The sequence below is a fragment of the Hylobates moloch genome, unplaced genomic scaffold (assembly GCF_009828535.3).
Source record: "Hylobates moloch isolate HMO894 unplaced genomic scaffold, HMol_V3 SCAFFOLD_18, whole genome shotgun sequence".
Taxonomy (NCBI): domain Eukaryota; kingdom Metazoa; phylum Chordata; class Mammalia; order Primates; family Hylobatidae; genus Hylobates; species Hylobates moloch.
The window spans coordinates 53,853,430-53,876,605 of record NW_026652293.1 but is presented as its reverse complement, the minus strand read 5'-3'; the positions used below and the strand labels follow the sequence as shown (position 1 = coordinate 53,876,605).

Genomic DNA, 23,176 nt, shown 5'->3' with positions numbered 1-23,176 from the left:
TTTATGTATGTGTATGCGTGTGCACATACACAGGATACACATTTTCTGCCAAGGGCCTAATAGTTGTGTAGACAGGGTGTATATTTATGTTAAATCAGATAAGTATATGTTAACAAACAATGCAGCAAATGACTCAAAACAGTATATAATTAAGTTCTGAATAAGAAACACAGTCAAATGCTGTAGTTTCACAAGAGGGGAAGATCGTTGGTGGATGCAAGAAAACTTCATAAAGGATTAACCTTAATCTGGAGAAGTTGGATTTGGAGAGGTAGAGTCACATGGGAAGCATTTAGTTGATGGCTGTAGGATAGGCAAAGGCAGAGTAATAGAGAATGTTGTATTTGGATAGTGGTAATTATAACAGCTATTAAGGGTGTCTATGTGCCAAGCACTGTAAAAGTGCTTTGCATATTTTAACTATAACAACTCTATGAGATAGGTGCAGTTTTTAATTCCATTTTTGCTAAAGAGGAAGCCAAGGCAGTAAGAAATTAAATAAATTGCCCAAGATCATATAACTCTTTAGAAGGTAAAACTGGGCAACCAATCCAATGCAACCTGACAACTCAATTAAACCTGAGATTTAATTGGTGTTCTAGACTTGAGCTGTCTTATACTGTAGCCACTAACCACATGTAGTTTTGAGCACTAGGAAAAACTGAGATGTGTTCTACATGTAAAACACACATCGCCTGGGCAAAATGGCAAGACTTCATCTCTACAAAAAAAAACAGAGAAAAAAAATTAGCCAGGCTTGGTGACGCACACCTGTGGTTCCAGCTACTTGGGAGGCCAAGGTGGGAGGATCATTTGAGCCTAGGAGATTGAGGCTGCAGTGAGCTGTAATTGCACCACTGCACTCCAGTCTGGGTGACAGAGAGACCCCTTTTCAAAACTAAACTAAACTAAGAAAATACTCATCAGATTTTGAAGAGTGTGTATGAAAAATGAATGTAAAATGTCTCACCAATAATTTTGCATTGATTATGCATTGAAACAATATTCTGGTTATATTTTGATCAACTATATTATTAAGGTTAATTTCACCTGTTTTTTTTTAACTTTTTAATATGGCTATTAGTTAATTTAAAATTACATAGGGGTAGCTCATGATATATTTCTATTAGACAGTGCTCTTCAAGATTGCATACCAGTGAATGAACAGTCCAACTGGAGTGAAAGAATAGAAGAGTGATGACAGGCAAAGGAAAATAATATTTAGGATTAAATTAGACCAGCACTTAGGTTTATCCTTGAGGTGATCCATGCATGCACCATCTGCCTCAAATTTTTAGGGTGGGAAAAGTTGTTAAATAGAGATTCCTGTATCCATTGCAGACCTCCTGAAACAGAATCTCTGAGAGTAGGGCCATCTCTAAAACTTCAGTCATCCGTAACTCATTATTTTAATTTCTGCATTGTAAAGGTTTTAAGGCCTACCCATCAAGGGGGATCTGCAGGAGAGACTATAACGCTGGTTTTATGAAGACAATTAATGTGAATGCTGTTTTCTTAATTTTCTGACCAATTTTGTTGGATTGGACTACAGTAAAAGGAAAGAAATAGGCAGTTGATAACAGTGTCATTTAAAGAATTGCTTTTTGGAGATTGGGTGGTTGCTACTTATTTAATAAATAGGGAAAGTAACAGTTTAAATTGCCATATAATTTGTAGTCTAGCCTTTCATGGAAATGAGGGCCACCTAGCTCTGGCTATGGGATTTGGTGATTGGTGGAATGTTTGGAATCTTTACACTGGATCTAGACTGTCCTAAAGAAGTTGGCTGTCTTGGTGTCCTTAATTCCATGATACATTTTGTTAAACTGATTTGCCTTTTTAAGTTATACCAGAGCTTAGGGCTTTCAAATTACCCTGTCTTACAAAAGCTATTGTAAGACAGGGTACTTATTCTTCTAAGAGACAATCATGGTGAGCCATTTTTAGCTTTTTTTAGAAGCAATTGATAATAAATTAGGCAAATCAGTCTTATTTCTTCATGATGACATAGAGTTTATGAACCTCAAAGCCTTATAGTAATATTCCATATTAACCTAAAACAATGCATAGTTCTCAAATTTATGTTGAACATTGCTTTGGCTACCTACATTCTTGACTGATGATCAATTAAAAAATACTAATGATATTGATTAAAGAATACCATCCTTCTTAGAAAGGTTACCAGAAGGAAGTACTGTGCCTGAACAGAATTCTTTGCATGAGTGGCAATTTTATTAGACATTCATCAGCTATTTTCTCAATATATACCTTTTTTTTTTTTTTTCCTAAAGAATGTGCTTGACCTGCTTGCATAACCCGAAGGCGTAAGAAATAACTTTGGTAAAGTGCTGAGATTCTAACACTTTTTAATAGCTGAAAATAGCTGTCCACTAGCTCCTTGCAAAATATTCTCAAATGATTTTCAACAGGACATAGGAGGCCACAAAAATTAAATCACTGGCACTGAGTAGAAGTAGCCACAAGGGGCCAAGCGCAGTGGCTCACTCCTGTAACCCCAGCACTTTGGGAGGCCAAGGTGGGCGGATCACAAGTTCAGGAGTTTGAGACCATCCTGGCCAACATGGTGAAACCCCCGTCTCTACTACAAATACAAAAATTAGCTGGGTATGGTGGCGCATGTCTGTAATCCCAGCTATTCGGGAGGCTGAGGCAGGAGAGTCGCTTGAACCAGGGAGTTGGAGGTTGCAGTGAACCGAGATGGCACCACTGCACTCCAGCCTGGTGACAGAGCAAGACTCTGTCTCAAAGTAAATAAATAAATAAATAAATAAATAAATAAATAAATAAATAAATAATAAATAAATAAATAAATAAATAAATAAATAAATAAATAAATAAATAAAATAAAAAATAAAAAGAAATAGCCACAAGGGTATTGCCCCACTGGCAAAACATTTCCCATTTTTAAGTTGACTATAATTTGGAATGCATTCTCTCATGGTATTATAAATAGGCTTAGTCTTCTAGAGCAACCTACAAAAAATATCTTTAACTTACCTGAATAATAGTGCTGTTTCACCTTCCTTTATCTTGACTTGGTTGGGAAAAATGTATTCCTATGATAATAGAAGATGCCCAATTAAATTCTCTTTCCTTTTTGTTGAAAGAAGCTTTCTAGTCAGGGGCATTGAGAATGGGTAAACTTTCATAAATCTAAATAATCTGTATAAAGTATTTCTCAAGGTCTTTCTTTTCTTGTAGGTTCTGAATTGTGGCATAGAGAGATACTGGATCTCTGCAGGGGTAGGAAATCCAAATTACTGCTGTCTTCTATTTGCTTATATGAGTCATTTGTGAATTGAGTCAGGTGCTTTTTACACCAATATGGAGGAGAAATAACACACTTTTTATAGTTTTATTTTATACACATTCAGCAGAGGTTATGTGCACAAACTAAGCTCTTTGAAGGCTTATTTGCTTTTATATTTCCAGCACTTAGCACAGTGCCCAAAACATAAAAGATGTTGTGTTTGTTGAATGCATGAATGATTACAGCCTTCCTGAAGAGTCTAAATTCTGCATGGTCTTTCCGAGATTGTGGTAATTTGATATATACATTATTTTTATAGCAATTTAAAAATTGAATCGTGAACTTTATAGTAATAAGCTCTTTTAGATTCTTTGCTTTCTAATATAAGAGATAATACATATTATGAAACTTTAAATGGGATAGCCTTGTTGCCTGCCTTAAACCCACAATAAGGCAATTGTTTTTGGTGCTGTGGAAAAATTAGCAAAATAAAGAGATTGCTTAATTGAATTAAATTGCCAAAAAACAAACCAATTTTCCAAGTTTAAAAAAAATCTCTAAATCTCAATATCAAGGAAATGTTTCTGTTTTTAAATAAGAACCTTCTTACTTTTGGCCTTAACTGTAAACTCCACTTTTCCCTAATCTTACCCTTCATGAGGAATAGTAGGAGTACATATAGTCGAATACTTAGGAGCATGGGTTTTGGAACTCAAACCTGAACTCAAGCTGTACTCTGCCACTTACTCCTGTGTGATCTTGGTCGAACTACTTAAACTCTCCAAGAAATCTGTTTTCTCATTGTAAAATAGGGACAATAAAGGATCCTGTGATGTTTAAATGAACGAATAATGTCTATAAAGCATTTAGGCATACAGAAATGTTTAATACATGTCAGTTGTCATATACATTGCATCTTTCTGCCTCTTTCATTCATGTTGACTTTTTCCCCTAGCCTTTCTAGCTACTTTTCAAGGACTGAGTTTAAGTTGACTATTCATTGTATTTTTTTTCCCATCTCTTACTCTCTCATCCAAGTTCCCATTAGTAGTCCATTACTGCACTCACCATATATTATGGTTCCATGTTTGTCTGCCTTCTACAAGAGATCATGAATTCTTCAAGGGCAAGGAGTATGTTTGTATTTTTCTCAGCTCCTACTACAGGATTTGCCACATGGTGTTTAATAGAGTATTTGTTAAATTGCTAATTGACTTGTATATGGAACTCTTCTATAAATTGTGCAATGTTAATCAAATGATAGTGCTATTTTAGGACTTAATATATACCTATTAGGAAGTAATTATTTGGCATTTAAGTACAGAAGATTAGACTGTTACTACAAAGCTAATTGAACAATGACTCCAAGTACTAGACTATAACAAATTCTTTAATCATCTGTATGTAATTGATTTCAGCAACCTTTAAAACCTCATATATAAGTGAATCTATTTGCTTCCTTCCTACTGTAAGCCATCAGGATCAGTCCCATCTTTTAAATTGATTTCCCCCCAGAATTTTACAGCTCATTGCTTAAATATAATATTTTATTTAGCCAAACCTTTACCAGCATTGAGAACTTGGTATGTGTCAGGCACTGAGGACTTTAGTATGCTATCTGGTGTAAGTCCTTACAACAGCCCTACTAGATAGAGGTAGTCTTGTTTTCCATGCCTTTATGATTAAAAACTAAAGTTTAGATGGGCAATTTGCACTAGGTCACAGAGACAGTAAGTGCTAGATCCAGGATTTGAACAAGCATTCAATACTTTATACATATTACCTCAAGGCCGGGAGTGGTGATCCACGCCTGTAATCCCAACACTTTGGGAGGTCAAGGTGGGCGGATCACTTGAGGTCAGGAGTTCAAGACCAGCCTGGCCAACATAGTGAAACCCTGTCTCTAATAAAAATACAAAAATTAGCTGGGCGTGATGGCGGGCGCCTGTAGTCCCAGCTACTCCAGAGACTGAGGCAGGAGAATGCCTTGAACGCAGGAGGCAGAGGTTGCAGTGAGCCAAGATTGTGCTATGGCACTCCAGCCTGGGCAGCAGAATGAGACTCCATCTCAAAAAAAAAAAAAAAAAACCACACACACTTTATATGTATTACCTCAAATTAAATTTTTAAAGGTGTTAAAGTTCAAATAAAACTTAGGCAGTGTGATTCTGGGGCCTAACGTTTTATTTGCACTTTATTAATGCATATAAAGTATCTCATGCTTGTCTCAGAGTAGTTGTTCAAAAATGATAGTTTTTTTCTCTTCTGATAAATTAAAAGATGATTATGTAAAAACCAGTCACCTAGGCCTTGTAAGGGAACATACTGTCCAAACCTATCTGGGCTTTTACATTGCTTGTTGCATTGTTGTTGACCATCTTATTTTCCCCTGAGAGGACGTTCCAACATATAAGAAATCACAGAATATCAGAAAAGGGTGCAGAATAGTAGGTTTGTCTTGTTTCAAAATTCAGTTTTATTTTCCATTGATGGTTTGTCTTATCAAAAAACAAGTTACTTTTTTAAGACATCTGTGAAATTTTAGATTTTTTTTATTCACTGTGTATATTTGTCTAGTATCTTGAGTAATAAACATTTGTCATTTTTAGATTTTTAAAACGTCACCTTTGCAGTTTGATTTGAATGTGAATTAACTTGATGTCTAATATCTTAAGATCCAGATAACTCACACACAATTTTACTAATAACTTGCACACAATTTTGCTAATACATAAATTTAGAAATTCAGTAGGTCAAATATTTTCTGATTGTTATTACATATAGCAAAATCCTGGTATAACACAGTTTACTATTATTTTCTTTCTTAACATCAGCATTATACAGGGGGTTGGTTCTATGATGTTTAGAAAAAATGCTTTAAAGATATTTAAAGCCCTATATTTCATGCAAGCATTGTTCATCTTTTTAAAAACAGGTAAATCAACAGACTGGGAAGATGATGGTTGGGGAGCATGGGAAGAAACTGAACCACAAGAACCTGTAAGTCTTTACAAATATATGCATGTTTTTTGATAGTGGCATTTTCCTTTTGTAATGATGGTGACATATTTCAGTGTCAGGTTGACATTTTAAAATCGATGTCAAGGGCCAGGCACAGTGGCTCACGCTTGTAATCCCAGCACTTTGGGAGGCCCAGGTGGGCGGATCACGAGGTCAGGAGATCGAGACCACGGTGAAACCCCGTTTCTACTAAAAATACAAAAAAATTAGCCGGTCGAGAGAGGCAGAGAATGGGTGAACCGGGGGTGTAGTGACCAAGTCGGCCATGATCTAGCCTGGGTGACAGAGTGATGGATGTCAAGAACATTTTTGTGCTTACTTAATAGTACTTAACTAGATACTTCTTCTTAAGGAACTTAATGACATTGTAGCTAAAGTGGGTGTTTTTCATTCATTTCGTGTTGCTATAACAGAATACCTGAGACTGGGTAGTTCATAATGAACAGAAATTGATTGGCTCACAGTTCTGGATGTTGGGAGGTCCAGGATCAGGGGCCAGCATCTGGCAAGAGCCTTCTTGCTGCATCATAATACAGTGAAGGTGATAGGACCAGAGGGTGGTGGAGAGGGTGGGTGGGAAGAAAACATGGGCCAAAACTCCTCTTTTTATAACAAATTCACTCCCACAATAAGGAACCTACTCCCTCATTAATGGCCTTAATCTATTCACTCTGCTCTCATGACCTAATTACCTCTCATTAGGCCCCACTTCCCAACACTGTTGCATTGGGGATTAAACTTTCAACACATGCTCTTTGGGGGCACATTTAAACCACAGCAGTGGGCTAAATGGAGAATAATTGTTTTAGGATTCTTTATCTTTCAAAAATTATTATTTTATATTCTTTCACTATTCACTCAAATATTTGCTGTACCTACCATATTCTAGGCATTTTTCTAGGTGCTGGGAGTATAGCAAGGAACAAGGCAGACAAAGTTCCTATATATGTTAGTATATTTTCACATATGAGTAATAAAAAAATCTAACTTTAATTGGCTTAAATACGAAGAAAATTTATTCGCTTACATAGAAGGAAGTCCAAAGATAGAATGGAATCCTGGGTTGGTTGATCAGGCAATTCAAATATGTCAAGTTCTTTCCTTCTGTCTACTTTGTATATGCAGTGTTGGCTTCATCCTAATGTCTGTTTCACTCACAGATGTAGTGTGGACAACATGTTTCTTCATTAATGGTTAGAGGGAGAAAAAGACTCGGGCTTTTCCTGACTCTTTCAGGAATTAGGGAGCTACTTTCTTAGACGTCTCTAGCAAACTTTTCCTTATATCTTCTTGGCCAAGATTGAGCCACATGCTCATTTCTGAACTAATCACTGGCAAGGGATATGAGATATTCATTGCTGAATCATATTATTCCTTGGAGTTAGAGGATAAGAGGATTAGCTTCTCCTGAGGCCCGTGGCCACATGGAAGGAGTTGATACCTGGACAAAATCAGGATTTTTTTTTAAGAAAGAAGAATGAATATTAGATAGGTCTTCTTACAGTCCTATTTCTAGGAGCTTACACTCTATGAGAGGGAGACATAAAAAAGAAAGATGGATGAAAAAGAATTAAAATGGTAATGTGATAGCAAGTGACCAAGTGACTGCTGTAGATTGGGTGGTTAAGGAAGTCTTTTCAGAGGCTATGACAGTTAAACTGAGATCTAAAAGGCAACAGGGAATCAACAACGTGAGAATCTGACGGAGAGGATTCTAGGCCAGGGCAGCAGCTCATGCAAAGTCTCAAGGCAGGAATGGGCTTGAGAATATGAAGGAACATAAAGAAGGCCAGTGTGATGTAGCAGGACTGAGACTGTTACAAGATGGGGCAGAGAAGAGAGCAGGCCAGATGTCAAGCTTTGTGAATTTGGTGTTTATTCTAAATGCAATGGAAAACCACACTTACCTGATTTCTGACTTTGACAGCTCACCTTGGCTGCTCTTTGGAATAGGTTTAAGTAGGGAGCAAAAGTAGAAGCAGGAAGACCAATTACAAGGCTGTTGCAGTAGGCTTAGTTGAGAGATGATTGTGGCTTTGATTAAGGTGGTATTAGTGAAAATGAGAAATGGATGGATTCTGGATAATTTTCAGAGGTAATGATAAGACTTTCCAGTGAGCTGGTTATGAAGGATGAGAGGTAAGTGAAAAATCAATAATAACTTCTTTGATCTGGGGTGTGGTGTGAAATAGATAAAACATGATTGTCGAAAGGTTGATATTCTCAAAAGGTGAGCAATAGATGCCATTCTCTTTACTTTTGTTAATATTTTAAAATATCCGTAATAAGAAGTTTTTAAAAAACCTTGCCAGATATTTGGCTTGAATAACTGGAGGGATGTAGTGTCAAACCAAGTTGGGGAAGATGAGGAAAAGAACAGCTTTAGCAGAGAAATCAGAGAGCATCATGTGCTAAGAAGTAGAGATATGCTCATGTAATAGAGATTTATGGAAAAACTCCATGAGGAGGTTAAGAACAGGAAACCATTTCAGAAGACCTCTAGGAGAATTACGATGTGTTGAATAGGATAAAACGCAGCTCAGGGAATTTGGTTACCGCAGCACCTCCGCGAACACCACCTGGTCCTCTTCTAATGCTATGTCAAAATGGAGCCTCAGCTACTCTGCTTTTCCTAAGACTGACTGCTTTCTGCTTACTCAGGATTTAAACTATTGCATGGCTTTTGCTATGTCTCTTGTTTGTGGTTGTCTTAGATTATTTCTCCTTCTTTGTTTCACATTCAGAGCTCATATGAAGATTTTACTGAGTCTGTGGATTACAACCTAATATAGGATATTTGGGGAGGGGGACATACTGTTTACACCAGGCCACTTCATGGGACATCAGCAGCTCTATTATTGCTGCCTCCTGGTCAGGCATTCATCAGCAGTTTAATTTGCTATGGCAAGAATGAGGAGGGGAGGGAAGGAGAGGAGGGGAGGGAAGGAAAGGAGGGGGTTTGTGTAAACAAACTTGGAGATTCTTCATGATTCTATGAAAGTAACCTTTCAGAAAGGGATGTGCTTTGAGAATTTCCCAGAAAGGGATAGTGTAAATGGCAGTTACCTTACATGTGGTATTTGGTACACTTTTAGTATTTGCTTTCTGAAATCATGTAGCTAAGTTACCACTGTGAATAACGTAAGAGACTTCCAAGTAAGTTTGAGGTTTTCTGGAATAAACCTCACAGGCATTGCATACTAAAGTGGACACATGCATTTATAATTTCAGAAGAGGTTCCAGTGTGACAGTTGTTATTACATATATAAAATAATACTGGTGCTGAGCTATAGTATAATATTTATTTCAGACCCAGATGGCCACATCTTCAAGCGCCCACTGATACATACTTGGCTTTTTCTGTAATGGATTTTTGTTAATATTTGTGAATGACATAGTTAGGCATTTGTGTGTGAGGCAAGTTGTCCTTAAAGATATCTACTAATTCTTCCCTGATAGTATTAAGTGGGTTAGTTTAGTCATAGTGTGCCACAGACTTGCTTTTTGGCTCATCTAAAATGTGCCTTCCTAAGGGTGTGCCGCTTTATGGCATTATAACCTAATGAGTAGAAAAGAAGGAAACTGTGCTATGCAGTGGGGTCAGAGAAGCAAGTAGGCCTGATATAAGGCTTTGTAAATTTGGAATTTATTCTAAATATTATCAGAAACCACATTATCTGATTTCTGGTTTTTCAAGCTCACCTTAGCTGCTCTGTGGAATAGGTGTAGTTAGTTTTCCTTTTATTTTTTTCTTAATTAGCTATATTATTCTTTTATTTTCTTCTTAATTAGCTGTATTTCTCATACTCATGAGGGTCATGGGCCTCTTTATTTTGCAGCATTTCATTTTGATGTGCCACTGTTGCAGCTGATTCTGAGTGACGTGGACAATGATAGCATAGTGAGAATGCATAAGTGTTAACACACTTCCTTTAAATCTGACCTGTAAAGCATGTCTTCTTTTTTCAGCAAGGATATACTAAATCTAGAGATAACATAAATTGAGGGATCTCTAGGGATAAATGTAAGGATCCTTTAACTGATGTAGTTAAAAGCTGAAAGATGCTTCTACTCATTCTAAAAACACACAAAAATACTGACACGTAGAACATTTCTTCATTTGGATAAAATCGGAATATTTACAAATGGCCCTAATGGATGAGAGTAGCTTGGTGTTCTTTGTCTTGATAGGTTTGCTCATACTGTGACTTGACAAACAGAGCAAGTGAAAATTGTTGATAGACCTCATTCACAACAATTTTGGTGTATCAATTATTTCTAGCTGAACACCTGTACCTTGTCGTGGGTCATGTGTACATGGTGAGGGAGAATGCATCTGGGTGACAGTAAAAGTAGGCAGGTACAATGAAGTTCGTTATCTAGGTGTTCAAGTTATCCTGGTTGTTCAAGAGAGCCTCTTTGAATTTGGATCCTTTCCTTAAAAGACATCTTTGCCAAAGGAGACTGGTGGGTGGGAACAAAAATGGCACTATGGCCAGAGTAAGGACTATGACCTCTCCCTTGAACAGCAGCATCAACCAGAACTTTCCATATATAGCACTATTATGAAGTTTTGCTGAGCAAAATGTTTTATACCAGGACTATTAGAAATCTACTCAACTGAAGTAAGAGACTGATTTCTACTACCATCTATGATTATGAACAACTCCAGAACTATAACCAGCTCCAGAGGCAAGAATTAGAATAAATTTTGGCAGATGTGTGAAATGTAAAAGTATATGCTCTAGTTGCCTAGTTAGAATGTAAAGGAGTGGAAAGAGAACCTTTTACTCTCTCTTATTGGGAACAGATACCAAGTTCAAAACCTACCTCCTCTGAGAGTCTGAGTCTTATCCACGTTAAAGAAGGAACCAGGATTGGAAGAAGTGGAATGTCTTGAAGTCAACTTACAGTTGTGTCAAGGCATTATAATTATAAAAACAATTATAGAGGCCAGGCGCGGTGGCTCACGCCTGTAATCCCAGCACTTTGGAAGGCTGAGGAGGGCAGGTCACTTGAGGTCAGGAGTACGAGACCAGTCTGGCCAACGTGGCAAAACCCTGTCTCTAACTAAAAATACAAAAATTAGCTGGGTGTGTTGGCACATGCCTGTAATCCCAGCTACTTTGGAGACTAAGGGAGGAGAACTGCTTGAACCGGGGAGGCAGATGTTGCAGTGAGCCGAGATTGCACCACTGCACTCCAGCCTGAGCAACAGAGTAAGACTCTGTCTCCAAACAAACAAACAAACAAACAAAAAACAATTATAGGATTCTTCACCAGTTGCCATTGGGTTGAGGTTATTATAACCAGAAGAGGGTAAACTTTTCTTCTGTGTTAGTTGGGCGTTACAGAGATGGTATGTTTTGCTCTTCAGGAGTGCTGTGGTAGTGTGTAGATAAGCCACAGGAGGGGAAGCAAAGAGGAAAGGAGCAGCAGCCACTGCCACGGAATGCTGACATGGAGGCCAACTGGCTGCTACTGAGTTCGGCAAAACCCTAAAAACTCCACAGTGCTTTTTATCTCCACAATTGTGTTAGCTCTTTGAGAGTAGTTTCTTATTTTTATGGCAGAAAATGACTTTTATGTTCAGAGTGACAGTACTGGGATCTAGACAAGGTTTTTTAGGAAAGGAGAAAGGCTCTTTTTTTCTTACTCTAGGTTGATTCTGATTCTGATTTATAGGTGTTAGCTATAATAATGGCTTAGTGAAGAAAGCATATTTTAATATACACTATCGGCCATAGCCAACTATGTCCAAGGAAGTGTACATCTATGACACTGGTAGGCTTAGGAGCTTTAATGGTTTCTGTGATAGAAGACAAACATCTTTCTGCTATAGCTATGTCACATCTGTATTCATCTGCTCAGGCTGCCGTAACAGTATACCACAGACTAGGTGACTTAAACAACAAAAACTTATTTTTTCACAGTTCTGGAGACTAGAAGTCTAAGATCAAGGTGCCATCGGGGCTGATTTCTGGTGAGGCCTTTCTCCCTGGCTTGCAGACAACTGCTTTCTTGCTGTGTCCTCATTTGGACTTTCTTCTGTGTACACATGCTGGGAGGGAAAGAGCGAGTTCTGGTGTCTTTTCTTCTTATGAGGACACCAGTCCTATCCAACTCTTATGAGCTCATTTGCATTTAACCTAAATTACCTCCTTAAAGGCCCTATGTCCAACCGAGTACAGTCACTTTAAGGTTAAGGCATCAACATATGAATTGGGGTGGGGGCAAGGGGACACAAGTCAGTACATTGGTAAGTGTACTGAATTGGGCAAGTGACAAAAGTAAGGTTAAGGAATTTCTACTTGCCTATAAGTAAATACAATAAGAGACTGAAAAGGCAAGCAGAACAAGCTTTTAAAATGGATTGGGATAGAAGAAAGATGGATTGGGATAGAAGAAAAGGTAAAACAAAGATCTTCCTCTATACTAACTTGATTTTAAGTGACATGATGACAAGATAGTGGCTGGCTTGGGGACATTGGAAAAGAAGGTAGATGCCATCTACTGACTGATGATCCTATAACAAATAGTAAATAGCTTTGCTGTTTTTTTTTTTAAAGAGTATTATAAAGGTTTTTAGTTGGTATTATAATTTTTTTGCTATGAGAAAGAAGTAAGTAGAGGAGAATATTTTGTTCAGCCTTATGCTGTAAAGGGAATTGAGGCAGTTTGGGAAGAAGCTTGAAAGGCTTAATTTAATTTCATGGCAAGACTGATTTAATGGACTTTCCTTCATTGGTGTATTAAGGCCAACAGTAGGAAGTATAGACTTGGGGATTTGCTCAATAGTAAATAGATAGTAGTTAATAGGTGGTAAATGGGTAGTGGTTACTGGATCAGGAAGCACAGGAAGGTTCTGGGTCAAGGTCTTCAGTTAAGGTAGGCAGCATGGAAAATTTCCATTCAAAAGAGTCTTTGAAATGTTCTCCATCTGTTTTACAGAAACTGTTGTAACAGTTTAGAGAGGGAATTATGATTTAGCAGATTAACAGGGAATAAAAGCATGCTGGTCAGATGGAGGCCCCAGAGAAATGTTTGTTTACAGGCTGAGAAGTGGAATATAGCACGACCTGACTGGAGATTCCTAGAACATTAATAATCTGGGATGATACTGGAAAATATTTTGCCTTATTTTGTTATTTTCACTAAACTCTCATGCCACCTGCCGCACAGGAGACATGAGCACCAGATTGGCCAGAAGCAGAAGGAGAACACTTACACTGTAAGGATATGCCCTAGGCGATCCTCTCAGGCTGGGCAAGGGTCTCCTTCTCATTAGGCCGTTTCTTATTAGGACTTTGGACTTTGGATTGTTAGAAACACTCATTTTGCCGAAGATCTTCCTGTCTACATTAATACGAGCTTGGTCTAGCCTAGTGATTCTCAACCATGGGTGATTTTTGCCTCCTCAGTGGATATTTAGCAATGATTTGGCATCATCTGGAGACATTTTTGGCTTTCACAGCTTGAGGGAGGTGCATCTAGTCAGTAGAGGCCAATAATAATGCTAAGCATCTTTCAATGCACAGAACAAAGGGTTTTCTGGCCCCAGATGTCAATAGCGCTGAGATTGAGAGATCTTCATTTATTTAGCCCATGGCTTTTAATGTAACCCTCCCAGTCTGTCTTTTTTGCCTTTTCCCCGTTTTGTTCTCCAAAACTTCTTGACCTTCAGAGCATTTGATCTATAAGATCATTAATTTAATTTTAGTAGAGTTTGGTGAAGTGATTTGCTGTTGTGAAAAGTGTAGCTAAATAATTGCCAGGAGACAAAAGTTAATTTAAGTTCTTCTTGGATCTTTGGCCAGAGCAACAAGTTGTCCAGGCTTGGTCTCTGTGGCATTATTTATGCCTAAATGCTTAAGCTCCATGTAGTCAGCTGCAACTTTTCCTTTCTCTTGTTTATAACTGTTAATTTTAGTTCAAATCTGCACTCCTTAGGCATTCCCATAGAGTAGCTTCTGTTAAGTGAGTTTTGGTTTGGTGATTGGGGCCTCTTGTCTTCTACCAGGTATCTGGCTGTGTGGAGTGGGGAAAGGGAGCCTGGGACCTGACGACTGGTTAAACACTTGCAACCAAGCCTGCTTTTAGCCCCATCCTTTACTTCTAGGGGGACCTGGTGCCAATTCCTAAGGCTGCTGGTGATTTTGCAATTCAACTAGGGTAGCTTCTCAGCTTTCTTCTCCATCAGTTTAGGAGTTAGCTTTCTAGGAACTGTAAACTCAGTTACCACCTGTTCCTTTGCTTTCTAGCTCTCACATTTTGTGCCTTTTCTCCTTGTTTTTGTTCATATGTTTTTTGGAGGAAAGTTTTTTTCTCCTTACTGGTTTTGCCTTTAAAAAAATTCTTTTACTATTGTTCTTAGTGGTGCTGGGGAGACTGAGAATTAAATTCATGTGTTTAATTTACCCTGTTTACCTAGAGACCAAATAGACTTTAATTTTACACATTATTCTACTCCTTGCTTTTTCTATTTAATGTAATTTGGAGGTTTTTCCATATATGTAAATTATTTCACTATTTTCAAGGAATACTATTTTATGATATAGCTGTACTGTGATTTATTTAATCACGCCTCTGCTGAAGGGCATCTAGTTTTCCTTTGCTCTTTTTCTTTTCTTTTTTCCTATAATGAGCAATGCTGCAATAAGCACCTTTATGTCTGCCATTCATCTTTGGTTACATGTTGGCACATAGGGTCATAATTGAGAGTCTGACTGCCTGAATTTCTGTCCCAACTCTGCTACTTACTAATTATGAAACCTTGGGCAAGTTATTTAACTTTTCTAAGCTCAGTTACCTCATTTCTAAAGTGGTATTGATAACAATGCCAAACTCATAGTGTTGCCATGAGGATTAAATGATATATGCTTACAATAGTACCTGGAGCATAGTAAGTGCTCAATAAATGTTAGCTAGCCTTATTCCATCGAATATATTTTTTCCTCTTTTTTTTTTTTAAATAGGGTCTTGCCCTGTCACCAGGCTGGAGTGCGGTGGCACGATCATGGCTCACTTCAGCCTCCACCTCCCAGGCCTCTAATTTTTCAGTTTTTTTTTTTTTTTACAGATGGGGTCTTACCATGTTGCCCTAGTTGCATTTTACGTTTTGAAAGAAACTGTTGCATGGTGCTTCTAAAGGGCTACCCAATTTGTATTCCAAATAGCAGTGTATGAGAGTACCTTTCTTTACTTGTTGTTTACAGAAATAAAAACAGCTCTGAGCCAGTTGCTTATTATCATTGGCTGTGTGCTATTGTTTATTTTTTTAAGTGAAATATTTCTCTCCACCCATGTTTTTAATAAATACTGTATTGGGAAACAAGACTGTGAGAGATGAATGTGCTTTTCTCTTGTCGTTCTCAGATATTTGAAATTGTTGACTCCTAGTATGTTATCATACTTTAGTCTTTGCTAAACCAGATCAATGTAAAATGCCATTTCAGTGTTTTAATCTGTATTTTAAATTTATGGGTAAGGTTTGTCATCCTTTCATATGTTTTTCACTTATAATTCTTTTGGGGAATGCATACCATTACCTTATTTTTTTTCTAAACTCCAATAGCAATTTAAGGTTCATTGCACTTACTTTAGCTATTAAATTTATTCTGATTTATATTGAGTGAGAGTTATTTCTTATTTACTAGTATTGTTTATCCAACTAGATGATAGTTTCTGAGCAGGAATTTTTTTGTCACTTTCTTTTACGCCATGGCGCCTAGATTTAGTATGTAGTATTAAACAGTTGTGGTCAGACAAAGTGACTTGTGCCTGCCTATAGTCCCACCTACTCAGGGGCTGAGGCAGGAAGATCGCTTGAGCCCAGGAGGTTGAGGCTGCAGTGAGCTGCGATTGCACCATTGCACTGCACTCCAGCCTGGGCATCAGAGCAAGACCCTGATTCAAAAAAAAAACAAAAACAGAACAAAACAAATAAATAGTTGTTCAGGCAATAGAGAAGTATACTTTTCAGTTTTGGAGTTCAATTGCAATTGTTTATGAAATGAATTTTGTATGAGTAATAAAATATATTTGACACATGTTTATTATAGAAAATTCAGGTATTACAGAAAAATACAAAGAATAAAATAATCCATCCCTAACATCTAAAAATGATCATCATTATTAACTTCAAGGGGTTCTGCATGGCTCTATACAAATAAAGGGGTCTTTAGGGGTTTTTCTTTGGCACTATGTGAATAGAAGTTTGAGTGGGCAGATGAATGGGCATAAAGAACATTTTATGAAAATGAGATCATATTATATACACAATTTAATAATAAATGGCAGAATTATTCCTACTTGAATTGACAGTTGAAGTAAATAAGAGTTACTGAATTAAAGTTCCTCTAATGCTAGAAAGAAAGGTAATTTTTAAAATTGAGATTGAAGTTATAGTTTTTTTGTGATTAATTTATTTGTGAGAATTTTCCTTTGGGCCCCTTCAAATCAAATTTAGAAAGAGTTCATGCCTCTCCTTATGTTGAAAAGATCTCAGGATCTTTCATTTGAGAATTTATTCTCTGATCTGAAATGTGGCCTAGACTAGTACTTTTCATGCTATGTGTGAGAGAGCTCTAGGGTTCTACAGAGGTGCTGTGTAGCTTCCTCATTCGTGCTTTTATTTCATATATTGAAATTTTGTAAAAAATTTTGTTTGGGAATAAAAAGTTCTGCTGTCTAAAACAAGAAAGTTTGAAAAATATTGAGCATTTTATAGTTAGTAGCAGAATAGAAAAAAAAAAGAAAAAACCCTTAGTGATTAGTAATACAGTGATGTTTACTTTCTTTTTGTGTTTCAAAATTGCTGAAGCACTATGTGTCGTGCTTTAAAAGTATAGATGAGTATTTTATTTCTATGGCTTAGGCAGTAAGCTGCTGAGAATTACAGAGAATGTGCTGACAGCCCTTAGATTACACTGGATCTTACTGGTACCACTAAAATGTATAAATATCTGTGAAAGTTAGCACAATGACAGTAACAACATAAATTGCAAATGATGGACTTATCGTACTAAAGTTGAAAGCTTTGAAAAACTACTGCTGGCTACTTCAGTGACTACGTAAGTACTACAATAGCTGAAAAACCAAAAAACATTGGCCACTGTGTTTACCCAGTAATTACCAGTCCCTATAATGCCAGCTATAGTTGAAAGGCTGATTTAATTACTACAGTTTTATTGTCTGCCTGCATTGTGTGCTTAAAATCAAAAGAAAGAAAATTTTTAAAGCATATGCTCTATCCCATATAGAGTTGTTTAGAAAGAATTGCTTTTCATAATGCACATTAGTGGCTTCTGTATTTTTGTAGATTAAGAAAACTTTTTTACTGGTCTTAATTAAAAAAAATTATTTAAGTTTAGGCCACACTAAAATGTAATTATGGATTCCCTCCCCTCAACAACTAGGATTATGTTTTATAGGTGCATTTGTTCATTCATTCATTTTTGCCTTTATAAAAGCAAGTTTTATTGTTATTTACCATAGTAGTTTTAGAAAGAGGAACAGATTAGCTCAGTCCAACATGATTGGCAGCTGGCAAAATCTAGTGAAGCAGGTGTTCTGATTGCTTTAATTTGGGGGATTTAATTTGGTTGCTTTTAATACTTAGCCATCTAACACTTCAAACATAATGCAGAATAAATATTTCATCTCCTTCCTTTTTACTTTAATACCACACCCACCTCACTTCAATATGGAAATATCTTCATTAAATATGATTTCCAAAAGAACATGCTCCCTGGAGAATATAGCCATGAGCACAGTGCATAAAAAGAAAAACTCAAAACTCTGTATGATAATTTTCTATTCTAAGGAAACAAAAGTTTCCAGTATATGAAGAAATAAACCCAGTCTCAGATGCACTAATAGGTCTGTGAGAAGAGGTTGTGGTATAATAACTGAAAACTGCCAGCTATTTTCAAGATACTCAAGTGGTAATGGTGCACCTAGCCCGGCAGCAGCCCTCAGAAGAAGCCAGGGTGCTCTCTCCGTGTAGGCCAGTGTATTAGTCCATTTTCATGCTGCTGTTGAAGACGTACCTGAGATTGGGCGATTTACAAAAGAAAGAGGTTTATTGGACTTATACTTCCACGTGGCTGGGGAGGCCTCACAATCATGGTGGAAGGTGAAAGGGACGTCTCACCTGGCAGCAGACAAGAGAAGAGAGCTTGTGCAGGGAAACTCCCCTTTTTAAAACCATCGGAACTTGTGAGACTCATTCACTATCAGAACAGGGCAGGAAAGACCCACCTCCATAATTCAGTTACCTCCCACCGGCTTCTTCCCACAACACGTGGGAATTGTGGCAGTTACAATTCAAAATGAAATTTGGGTGGGGACACAGCCAAACCATATCAGCCAGGTACAAAAATCCATCTTCAGCTTTTGCCTCCTCCTAAAGCTGTCCCATGGTTGGGCTGCACTGTCTTATCCACAGACAGGACAGAGGCCTTTTCAGCAGGAAGCTGGATCCTACTCGTGATGATGCACATGGACTGAGCCACTAGAATACCAGGTGGCACCAAGGACTTCTACTTATCAGGGTCAGCGGTCTGAGAGCCTGGACTTTTTCATAATCGCTGGAACCGGCCGGGCTGTTTTGCGCGGATCTTAAGGGACTCCACTCACCTGTGTTCCAGGAGCGATCCTCTCTGAACACCCGCTTCACAGTGGCAGGGAGGGGACGGGCTGGCTCTGAGAGCCGTGGAGCTTAGCGCAGCCACCACAGCGACGACGGTGGGGGAGACTGCACGCAAATTCAGTGTCAACTTTAGTAACAGGGTGGGGGAGGCAAGTTTTGTGGAAAACCCAAGGTCCCTGGTGGAGCACCTTTAAGCAGTGAGGTGCTTTTTTTGTTTTACATTTCAGGTGTGGCTTGGGAAATTACCTTGTCAAATGATATTATTTTTGGATCACTAGCTTCAAGGGGGCAGTGTTAGAGACTGTGGGCCCCATTATTGTTGGGGAAGTTTTCCAAAACCCTAATTAGTAGGCAAATGCCCTTATGACACAAAACAAAATGATGAGCTTGCATCTTGTCAGCCACTGAATGTGTGCTGATGCTCTATGAGGCTTCCCAGAGCATTGTTGTTTACAGCCCTATTTCTTGCCTGAGCTTTCTGGAACTGGCACTGGAAATCATATTTTGTTGTAAAACCGAATACTAGTTCATTGTGATCCAGCCTAGAGAGGGGATTTCCTAATCTCCACTATACCAATATTGTCATCAAGTTATTTGTGCTTAGACTTGAGACTTCCCTGAAAAATCTAGCACCGGAGTCACTTCAGATGGACTCACCCTCTTTGTTCTTGGTTTGTATTTCTGCAGCACTTCTGGAGCAATACTGTGGCAGTGTTGTACAGGATACATTAAAGCAGAGAGAGAGAGATGTGAGCACATTGAGGGTCTAGTCATTCTCATGGATTCTGACCCACAGGCCATTTCCTCATTCTTCCTCAGACCCCTGATTTTAGAAGTGAAGGACCGGAGTTCCTCTGTAAATTGTCCAGGGACTGTGTGAATGTATGTTGCTTTAAATGTATTAGCTATGGTATGGTTAGTAAAAATCCACTTATTCTTTCTAGAGCTTGATTTCTTTTCTGGAAAATGAGGAATTTCACTCAAATGATTCCTGTAGTTCCTTCTGTTTCTGTTTAAGATTGAATCATCCTGTCAGTTGGCTTCAAGAGGATTATGACAAGTGTAAGAAGGAGATTGTTGATCTGTACAGACAAGCAGTTCTAGGATCTTTGATTACATTGTCTTGCACTTAGTACTACAGTTTCTTAATTTGTAGATTTATTAAAAGAAATTTGATTTACCTGAGGATTTCTCCCATCCACACCTCCACCGGTTTTCTGTTTTGAATTTGCTTCATAATATGGTAAAATTTACTCTGGCTGGGGGCAAAATATTATAGCTAAGCTTGTGGAGAAACAATACATTTTTACCTCTTTATAATTTTAAGGATATTATTTGGTTTGGGTTATTGTCATTAGAGGCTTTTTGTCCTTGTATTGAATCTGATATGTTGAATACTGTGCCTTAGTCACAAAGAAGTTACTTTAGAATTACATGTGACCAGGAGCTTGCAGTTGCAATAGGTATACAGCTGCTCCCCCATGTGGTTGTGGATCCAAAGAGCTTGTGGAGCTTGTATTAAGAGCACAATACCATTGCATTTTGTGACAAGTTAGCATCATTCTTTTTTTTTTTTTTAATTATACTTTAAGTTCTAGGGTACCTGTGCACAACCTGCAGGTTTGTTACATATGTATACATGTGCCATGTCGGTATGCTGCACCCATTAACTCGTCATTTACATTAGGTGTATCTCCTAATGCTATCCCTCCCCCCTCCCCCGACCCCACGACAGGCCCCGGTGTGTGATGTTCCCCACCCTGTGTCCAAGTGTTCTCACTGTTCAATTCCCACCTATGAGCGAGAACATGCGGTGTTTGGTTTTCTATCCTTGCGATAGTTTGCTCAGAATGATGTGACAAGTTAGCATCATTCTTGAGAAGCACAACTAAAAGTTTAGATCTAGACTTTTATGGCACATCAAACTCTAATGATGATATAATAATATTATCGTATTTTCTAACCTATTTTTATAATATGTAATGCTCAGTTGTACATATGCAACTTTACCATGGCAAACTAGGAGGATATATTTTTAGTACCACAGTAACAGAGAAAGTTGGAGAAGTAGAAAGGACATAGAAAATAAACTGCAGTAAAGAATGATGGAAGATTTTGGCTTTTTGCTTCTTTATTCCCCCATCTTCAGTGGATGAAACCAGAGTGCTAATCCACATCAAGTTTTATCCTCAAGTTTCATGTAAATAAAAATGTACATGTATAAGATGGCTAAGCAGGTTAGGGATATCATAATTGATTACAGAATCATTTTTCTGAATTTGCTTCCAAGCAAGTGATATTTGTTTCCCATGTTTTTGTCATGGTTAGTCTTTTTGGGACAAAATTCATGTTTGCTTCTGGGATCACTTACAGTCCATTCGTTGGGGTAGCAGCAGACAGCTTCATCATAATCTGACACTGAGTTTTAGGCCCAACTAAGAAGACTATGGTACAGTGGTATTCTGTTCTTGTATCTCTTTAACTTGTACTTACCATGGATATGTCAGCCAGAATCTTGAACTATTAAATCTTAGTATTACTTAAGAAAAAACATTACTAAGGACTAGCTTTAGGTTGATTGCTCATTGTCATACAGTTTCAGGTGTAAGAATAGATAATATATTATTCAAGAGATAGGGAATGCTGTTATTTACTCATATATTCTATTAGTGGACTGTGCTACATGTGGGGTTGAAAAATAGTATAAACCATAGGCTTTGCCAACCAGAGGGTGTCTCATCTAGTGTGGGAGAAATGCAGTCAAGAATAAACAGGTATGGGTGCAGCACACCAACATGGCACATGGATACATATGTAACAAACCTGCACATTGTGCACATGTACCCTAAAACTTAAAGTATAATAATAATAATAATAATAAAAAGAATAAACAGGTAGCAGGGAGTAGTAAGACTTTTAATTGCAGTAAGTTTGAAAGAAGGTTAGGAGTCAGGGTAGGATGGGTTTGCCAGAGGAACTGGAACCTCTGATGGAAAGACAGAAAGGAGAGGGAAGAATACTCTGGCTCACATATTCAAATACAGTGGTCATCTTGTAGCTCTACATAGACTCAAAGAACTACAGAGAGATTAGGCCGGAATAAAGTGACAACACAGTAGTTCTTTTGGAGAAAAGGGTTTTCATTGAATATGAGACTAGAGTCAAATCTCAAGTAAAGACAAGCTTCCAAAGAGCTAGTACAGCTACCCACAGAGTTAAGCAGGGTGATAGAATGGAAGGACCACCTGAATTAAGAATCAGGAAGCCTAGATTTTAGTTTGGGCTCTGACACTAATTCCATGGCTGCAGCACATCCCTTAACCTCCCCGAGACTCCGTTTTCTTTATTATAAAATTAGATTTTAGACCAGTTGGCGTCTAAACGTCTTCCATCTTTGACTCTTTGTCTTTTCTGTGCACATAAACATCAGATCTAATCCTTGTTAGTGGCGTTATTTTGAAAACATGGGACAGAAACATAGGAACAATATTCTTTATTGAAAAAAAAAAGAAAAGCAACTTTTATAATATTTTTAGGATTTACTGATTAAACTTAGTTTTGGAAGTGTGATAAGAGGAAGGAATCTATTTGTATAGATGCTCAATTATTAAAACAATTTTTTTTGAGAACATGCCCAAATAAGGGCTGTATTCCTTTCCTGAAGCATTATATTGATTCTTTTTTATTGCATTGAAATGGAGATTTTAGGATAAGAGTCAGAGACCAATCAAAGATTTTTGGACCCTCCTAATTTCTTGTCAAACACAGTGCCTAAATAATATTCCTATATAAGCTGTCCTCTTCTAAGCTCCTACCTGAAAGTGGATCTCTAATCACTTAGAAGGTCCTGTACCTCACAGTTGGTATAATTGGAGTCTCAGTTATTGGAGGAAACCATAGGGTAATGTTGTCCTCAGCTTACAGCAAGCCATCGTGAGGAGTGATGTGTTGGGTAAACAAAGACTATCCTACAGCAGAAGTTGTGGAACCAGGGAAAAATTTAATTACAACTAAGTTTTACCTTCATAGCTTTTATCTTTGGGGGATAATTTTCTGATTTATCTGTAGAAAAACAAACATTAAAAACAACAAGCTAGATACAGAATTCCTTAAGAAAAGTAGAGCTTTAATAAAATGAGATTTTGCCAATTTATGTTCTCCCTATCTTTCGGGAGGTGGTACAGCCTCCTTAGCTTATTTTGCTTGAGAAAAAAGTTCCAAATCTGTTTGTT

At 37.7% G+C, this 23,176-nt stretch overlaps 1 protein-coding gene across 1 annotated transcript in view; it reads left to right on the top strand.

The window, feature by feature from the left end:
• The window catches only part of RAB3GAP2 (RAB3 GTPase activating non-catalytic protein subunit 2), a 121,393-nt gene that overhangs the window by 29,908 nt on the left and 68,309 nt on the right, over window positions 1-23,176 (top strand). The window contains exon 2 of the mRNA XM_058430934.1: window positions 6,207-6,271. Coding sequence (XP_058286917.1) covers window positions 6,207-6,271 — 65 coding nt within the window. The remainder of the gene's footprint in view (window positions 1-6,206; window positions 6,272-23,176) is intronic.